The 8,681-nt window shown below is 40.6% G+C and overlaps 1 protein-coding gene across 1 annotated transcript in view; it reads right to left on the minus strand.

The window, feature by feature from the left end:
- Positions 1–8,681, minus strand: part of ap3b1a (adaptor related protein complex 3 subunit beta 1a) — a 78,427-nt gene that overhangs the window by 15,663 nt on the left and 54,083 nt on the right. The window contains exon 23 of the mRNA XM_042509046.1: positions 4,774–5,002. Coding sequence (XP_042364980.1) covers positions 4,774–5,002 — 229 coding nt within the window. The remainder of the gene's footprint in view (positions 1–4,773; positions 5,003–8,681) is intronic.

Raw genomic sequence — 8,681 nt, forward strand, 5'->3', positions numbered from 1 at the left:
ACAGTGTGCAACGTGGGGAAGGATGAAGCAAAGGGAGGAGGGAGGAGGTGGAGGGGCAGCAGCAGAGTGGAACAGACAGGCATCCACACCACTTGTGTTTTCTACTTCACAAAGCAAGGCCACCGTGTGTGAGAAATCTATCCTTCAATCCCCCCACCCACAGACACACACACACACACACACACACACACACACACACACCTAGCCTCGGGGAGGAAAAAAAAAAAATTGCATGAAGGACTAGCATATTTCCAAAACAACAGGCTTGTCAAAGAGAGCATCAGCATCAAGAGAGACGAGGTGAAGGAGACGAGACAGAGCGGAAGAAAAAGACGGAGAATTAAGCAAAGCCAAAAAATGCTGAAGAGAGAGTCTGGACAGCTACATGGAGAAGGAGGAGGGGGGGGGGGGGGAGGACAAGTGGGGTGTTCAGGAGAAGAAGAACACAGACAGACAGAAACATCCTCCTCGCTTCGCCTGTCGGCCTGTGTTTCTCTCTCCGTGGAGCAGCGCTGTTTTACTGTATAACTCTTTCCACAGACGGAGAGGAGACTCCTGAGGAAAGCGTCTGAAAACAGAGCCATCATGGACTCACTTCCAATCCAGCCTTCAGTTTCTCTGACACATTTTCTGCTTTTTTTTTTTTTTTTAAACAATCTCAGCATCCTTCCTAGTCTCCCTATATGTATGAAAATAGACCACGAGATAACCTCAAAAGTAAGGGCCTCTATTCAAAATGCAAAGGTACATGTGTCCTTCTTTTGGTATCTAATGTTTGTTCTAAAATTGGGACAAATTGCACCTATATAAAGTGATAATATATGTATAAACAAGTTGTCTGAAAAGGAATTATGCAATTTATTTTTTAGATTTTTTTTTAAATCAGCAATTTACAGGACTTGTGTGCAGGATTTTATGCTTTCTAGCTATGAGGTTTCAGACTGAAACTAACAGAACTTTCCCACGTGCCGAGCATGCAGGATATCAACGGGGGCCGACATAAATACTTGACTGGCCCTGTCTTGAGTCAGAGTTTGGTTTGTTTCTCTGGTCTACGGTAGAAACAACACAGTGGACTCTGAAAGAGGACCCGTGACATTGTGGGTATGAGTGGCTCATTAACTATTGTTAGTTTCATGTAATTATACACAAATGAAAACAGAGTTATGAATATTATATATCATCTCTGCCAATATATTCTCCTAAAACCCACATACTGGGACCAACTTAAAATAAAAACCTACCTACCCATTTTGTGAAACATGCAGTCGACATAAAATCTATACTATACTACACTATAGAAATTATTCTTCATTACGGGATGAGAAGATCCGTAGGAGATTTTCCACTGACAATGGTGGACTAAGTACGCAACTCTTATTTTTTTTTAAGATTTTCTTTTGTCATTATTGGTATAGTACAGCTCAAGTGTGAAAGGGGTAGAGAGGGGATGAAAGAATCTGAATCGAACCCGCGGCTGCTGTGATGAGGACACCTCCTCTGTACATGGGGCGCCACTCTACCAGGCTAGCTACTAGGCGCCCACAGAAGTCTCTTACTTTAGATGAAGTATAGATATTAATATACTTGATAATATTACTTGAATTAAAAGTACTCGAGCACTTGATTAATAAACTTGATAAACTGACAAAGAAGATCTCAATTCTTTGTTGTATATTGTCACATTACATTTACAGAAGCTAATGACTTTAACACTACATTCACACTACAAGCTTTAGCACTCAATTCTGACTTTTTTCTAGATTAGATTTTTTAATGTAGCAGTTCACATTATCGTTTAAAACGTGGCTAATATCAGGCTCCAGTGTGAACTGGTCATGGCCCTGACATGGCACACATGCCCAGAAGAGCAAGACATCATTCACAGTACGCTGTGCACACAGAAGTAACTGTTTATGGTTTCATTTTTAAGTTGTTATGCAGTGATCCCATGGGCAGAAGAAGGAAGTCAACGTCATTTATGAAGTATTTTTACACTAAACAGTCTCGGGCCACTTGGGCCTACTGCCTGAAATTAGATTAAAACACTGAATACACTGACTGACTTGTAGAATCTGTAGATTAAAAAGCTTGTTGAAAATGCTACAAAGCCTAAAGAAATGGCCAAAGACAACCAAAGTGTCCTACTTTCTCAGATGGCAAATTCTTGTACTCAAGTAAATGTAACTTTGTTACTGTCCACCACTGGCAACAAAGTCTGGCACCAATGATGTCATGACCTTTGAAGCAGGAAATGAGTGTCGAAACTATGCGTTTTTGACTGCTTTTTTCCAAAGATGCTTTTGGTTTGTTTACCACCTGTATGATCAATTGAGCGCTCAAGTTTCTTTCTTGGTTGGATTTTCTTGCAATGTCAGTGTGTCCTCAGATCTATGTAATTACTCGAGTATAATATTTAGGGATGATTGCTTACATGGAAAAAAAAAAGATATAACCTATGCTGCAATTAACTGGAATTTCAAAATTCGAAATACTGAAAGAAAGATTTTCATTTTTATTGTAAATGCATATCGGTTCCAAATATCGGTTATCAGTCTCATTAAATACTAATAATCATTATCAGCTCTGAAAAAATGATATCAGTTTAATGTTCGATGATATCTGATGTTTTGTTTTCTATTTTTGTGTAAGAAAAATTAAAGGCAGAGCACGTGCCCCAGCTGGCTGCTTATAATTAACAAGAACAACATTTATTGATTTAGGACACAAAAAGAGAGCAAATCACAAATACTATTTGGGTTTAAACTCTTAAATTGCGGGTGTAACAATTGTTCACGTGGAGATGAGCAGCAATGGAAAAGTTATGTACCTTGCAGTGGCAATGTGCAATATTTCTCACTAAATACAACCCTGTCATGCATTGTCCTTTAACCAACGCACACAAATCAGCATTACATAAAGCTTTGTCTGTATTCATCCTCTGCAACTTTTCCACACAGACTCCAGCCACCAGCCCACAGTAGCCAGGCTCAATCGATCCAAATTACCCACTGTTTGCCTGCTTGAGTTCCTTCAATGCCCAATCAATCCCCTGCAATTGACAGTTTTAACATGCTCCACCGCACACCACTTCTGTGTGTATGTTTGTATGTGCATGAAGAAGAAGATCTTGAAGGAGCCGTGCTCTTAGTCATATACTATATACAGAGTGTGGCCATCATACAACAGTGTGACAAGAAATACAGAGATGGTGCATGTTTGTTGGTTCTGATCGATACTAATGAACAGGGATTAGCTGAAATAATATTGGCTGTTTTCAGGTTGGGAGGGGGGGTATCTGCTGAGCTGATAGCAAACAGGCTTAAAATGATCATTTAATACCTGTCTGAGAACAATCATAGTAAAGGTAGCGCTGCAGAAATTCCAGTCAGCCATCATGAGTAAAAAGAAGAGTCAACCAATATTACATAGAAATTGGAATAAATGTGGGTGTTTACGTTATAGAAGGAAAAAACAACTATGACATGTGAAATCTGCAAATAAATCATTAGGCACATTTACATGGAGCCTATTAATCTGATTAGAATAGGTTTAAAAGCCCAAACAGATTAAACGTGATCCATAAAAAAACCTCAATCAGCTTAAACAGGCCAAAACCGGGTCAGATTTCAATCAGTTGCAGAGGGGTAGTTTAAACCTTTTCATAAACTGTTCAAAAGAAAATTTATATCATGTAAACAATGAAGCGGATTCCTCTCTGCCTGTGTTCTTTCTGCACATCCTCCGTCCTCATGTGAGGGGACTCCACTTCCAGAAAATGGCGACTTCCAAGCAGAAGTTGACTACAGCGGAGAGTTTGTTTTTAACCCAAGCTCTTTGATACCTGAACATTATGGGACGCCTAGACAGTGAGAAAATAAGGAATGACGACCTGCGCTGATAAAGATCCATTTTAGCTGTTAGTCTGACTTCAGCTTCCGGGGACGGACGAAATGCTCCAGTGGCCCTGTAACCAAGTGACCCACTCCTGGGGCACCAAGTGGCTCAGTGGATAGAGCAGAGGATGTATCCTCACTGCCACGGCCGCGGGTTTGATTCTGGGCCTGGCCCTTGACTGCATGACGCCCTCTCTCTTTCTCTCCCCCTTTCACTCTCAAACTGTCCTTTCCATTAAAGGCAATAAAAGCCGCAAAAAAATCTATTAGTGACCCAGTCAACTTCCACAATCCTAGAAATGTCCTAACATCTGAGAATTGTGCTAAAATCGTCATAACATGCTAAAATCCTAGAAATGTCCTAAAACCCTGGTAATGACCCAAAATCCTACAAACATTCTAAAATCCTACAAAATGTCAAAAAAAAAAAAAAAAAAGAAATCTTAAAAAAAAGTCCTGTAATCCTGGAAACATCCTAAAGAACTGTAAATGTCTAACAACCCTATAAATGCACTAAAATCCAGGAATAGCCTAAAGAACTAGAAATGTCCTAAAACATAAGAAATGGCCTTATCTGTAAAAACATCCTAAAACCCTAAAGACATCATCAAAGTGATGAAAAAACACTATATAATGTGGCACAGGAAACAATATACATCAGACTTTGATATACACAAACAACACTTGATAATAGATGAATTAATTGCTGGTTTTCCCTTTTTCATGGGATTTGATTACCTTAAAAATATGGAATATTACCAACCTTAAATTTCAATATCACATTTGATGGTAATGTTACTAATTTATGACCGTTATTGGATTTACCAGGTGTAAGCGGAGGTTTTGTTTTTTTTGCAGGTGTGGTGCTCATACTCACCGATGGTGTTAAAGCAGTGGATGTTGAGGCTCGCTGGGCTTCGGTCTCCTATGTGGATCTCCTCCAGGCTGTGGTCTGAGCTGTTGGTCAGTATGACCTGTACAGCAACCATACTGGGCTGGTACAAACACGGCTGCCTGGGGAAATGATACTTAGCCGACAGACCTTTTCCAGTCATATGGTGCAGCAGCTCATAGGTCTTCACTGGGCCAAAAGATGGAGTGGTGACCTGGAGGGACACATGAAAGAGAAGGGATAAACCTCAACAACCGCTGGAGTGTGATTTTGTACAGTATAAAACAAGACTGAGAAATACAGAAAACGTCTTGATTATCAGAGAAATAAACTGCAGTATGGACTGGACTGATCTAGGAACAACTGAGCACTGCGGGAAACAAAAGCCTGAGAGCAGACGCAGAGAAGGAAAATGAGAAAACATTGCTCAGAAGCCTAAAGCTCACCACATCAACATGACATCCAGGGACGCCTTGTGCATTACAGTGCAAATGCATCCACACAAGAGGACAGATTAATACAAGAATCTCCATTCTTTCCATCACCTTTATTCATGCAATTCAGCGCGTCCAATCAGCGCGCAGAAAGAAGCACTTCTGAGTGGAGTGGGACCGAGGGTTGGCCGATAACTCCCCGCCAACCCACCCTTCATTAACTCTGTAGGGTAAAGAGGAGCCCATTTAAGAAATGTCCTCAATCAGCCCAGTTAGCTGGAAATGGGCTGGATGCTCGGTCAAACGGGGCTGAATAAAAACAGCCTTTAATGAATAGAAACATAAGTGGCTACATGGCCCAAAGCCGCCACTCGCAGGTCTTTTTAAAGGAGCTTTTACCTTTTCAGAGGCAGGAAATTGTATTACCTTTGAGAGATATAGAAAGCAAAGGATGTGGATGTGATGGTGGTGTGGTCTTTTTCTTAAAAATTAACATCTCATGACTTAGAGCAGTGATACTCAATTTACGGCCTGCGGGCCAAATGTGGTCCTCTGTAGGGTGCCAGGTGGCCCCTCAACCATTGTCTAATTCACAATAAAATGATTAACATTGGGAATTGTTTTTGTACTTTTAGTATACGTGAGGTGCCTAAAGTGTACAAAAAGCATCAAAATAGATGCTGTTTAAGAGCAATTGCCAGTGGAGGATCCCCACAGTCTCCAACAGAGGTGCAAGCTAAGACCCTAATGTCCTAAAATCCTACAAACGGCATAAATCCTAAACATTTTCTCATAGCCGAGAAATGGCAAAAAATCCTTAAAACGTCCTAAAATCCTAGAGATGTCCTGACATCCTTGAAATTTCCTGAACTCCTGTAAAAGTCCTAAAATCCTAAAAATGTACTACAATCATCAAAATGTCCTGAAATCTTCGAAATGTCCTAAAATCCTAAAAACGTCCTAAAATCCTTAAAATGGCTTGAAATCCTAGAAATGTCCTAAAATCCTAGAAATTTCCTGAAATCCTGGATATTTCCTAAAATCCTAAAAATGCCATACAATCCTAGAAATGTGCTGAAAACCTAGAAATGTCCTAAAATCCTTACGTCTTGAAATCCTATCAATGTCCTAAAATCCTGGAAATGTCTGGAATCCCAGAAATTTCCTAAAAATCCTATCAATGTCCTAAAATCTTTTTTTCCTTTCCTAAAGTCCTAGAAATGTTCTAAAATTCTAGAAACATGTATGTAGCTAGGTGGCCTCCTGTCATTTTGCAAAAGTATCCCCTCAACAAAGCAATGTGAGAATCCCTGACTGAGAGGAACATTGTTCACACTTTCAGTTTTTCACTTCCACTGTCAGCTCTCGTCAGAAAGATGAGGGGCGTCAGCCCACACAACGCAATACTAAACATATTCCACTGTCAAACATGAGAACACTCACATGACGGGCATAAAACTTCAGAAACACCTTAACAATTCAAAGTAATAAAAAGCATCAAAAAATAAGACAATTCTGAGTAGTTTCTTCTTCTGTCTGCCTTCCTTGATGGCACTAATTAGTTCAAAACATCAGGATGAACAAAGCCTTTTCACACCCTCTGAAACACTTAGCACCTGAAAGTACGCACACACCGACACAGAGGAAACACAGGTGCAAATCAAGACGAATATTTGTCATTTACCGCCTGAAAATAAAAAATGACAAATATGAGAGTTAAAGTCAAGAAGGTGACAAAGAGGAGGGCAGCAATATTGTGTATGAAAAAACAACAGCTCGTGGTTCAAAAAAAGATCCTGTGAATAACAGATTTCGATGATTAAGCAACGTGTATGAGCTAATTAAGCTAATTGAATATGACTTCTAATATGATATGAAGAAACGCAGTGGAAACATGCAGTCGTGATGGCGCGGCTTACAATGTCAAGTGGTGTCAGTGTGCATTGTGGCAGCGTGTTCTGACTCAGAGTGAGAAAAGTACGAAGCATCCTCCGCCGACTTGTCGTGAGGAGTGTGTGAGGATGAAGAATTGGTTTGACATACGACAGGAACAGTGGAGATGAGTTTCAATGTGTTCACTTTAGAGGTTGAGAAAACACCGCTCACTGTCATTGTATTATGGCAGCAAGAAATAAAAAAACAACAGGTTTGATGATGCTTAAATTGTCTAAAAGACTAGATATGCTACTTACTTCACCTACAAATGAGTCATAAAACAACTAACTACAAGGCTGTCAAAAATGGCCAAGTATAGAAACCCTGAAAGGGTCATCAATCACATCTTCTTTTTTTACCACAGACACTGTAAAGGTGCGTTAAGCTGTGTGCTATTTTGTGAGGTGCGCACTTTGTTACTGAAGTGTATGCACCATAGACTGTATATAAAAATGAATGATGCGCCCCCACTTACCCCCACTATGCTTACGTGAGGCTAAAACATCCCGAATATGGGTGCTGCCATCTTGCGCTGGTGATGTCATTGAGAGCGGGAGTCGGCGCAGTAGCGGTATCCACGGTAGGGGAGTCTCCGCCAAAACACCCAATCGACCAATCACGAGCAGCCCCCATTGAATGTGAGTGCATGCAATGGCGGTCACAGCCATCAATCATGGTGGAAAGTCCCCTTTTGTAAAACTGAATAACTGATTAAAACCTAACTCATGATAAAAACAAACAACAGAGAACAAACACCGACGTGATGAGAACTACCTTCAGTGACAGAAACCATCTCGGAGAAAATTTGATTTGGTGTGTGCTTCAAGATTTAGTTTGGCCTATGTCCATTCACCAACACGGAGGGGCGGGCTTTATGACCTATATTGCAGTCATACACCAGGGGGCGATTAAAACTGAAAATTTACACTGTGGAGGAGCTGTCATGTTGTCCATTTTTATATACAGTCCATGGTCCGCGCTCAGTCCAAACATGAGTGAGTTTGTAATCAAGCCTTGGGTTGCCAAGTCATATGGATCTATGTAGTTCATCATTATTAGTCTTTCCAAAAACCATTGCACAACCACTGTAGCAGGAAAAAGGAACGAGTTCCTAACAAAATAGCGCCCCCTTCTGGAAAATTAATCACTGCTTAACGTTAACTTAACATTATCTGTAGCCCAATTCAAAGTTGATAGCATACACTAGGGATGTCAACATCTACACGTGTAAACGGGTACACGGATAACAAATCATAACCGTTCAGAAAAATCAATAACCGTTTACACGTCATTTTTTCCTCTCCTCCTCCTCGTTCATTTCTCACCAATACAGTGTTTCCTCTACACTCATTTAGGAGTGGCGGGCCGCCACTCCTAAATGAGTGTAGAGGAAACACNTTTTTTTTTTTAAATTGCAAATACACCACCGCCGCATCACAGCACAGTCCTGCACTGCGTTGGGTGTCGCGAGTGCTGAGGCAGATAACTATCTTGCTCCGTATCTACTCTTTGGGGTAGATACCA

The sequence above is a fragment of the Plectropomus leopardus genome, chromosome 20, assembly GCF_008729295.1.
Source record: "Plectropomus leopardus isolate mb chromosome 20, YSFRI_Pleo_2.0, whole genome shotgun sequence".
In the NCBI taxonomy this organism is placed as follows: domain Eukaryota; kingdom Metazoa; phylum Chordata; class Actinopteri; order Perciformes; family Serranidae; genus Plectropomus; species Plectropomus leopardus.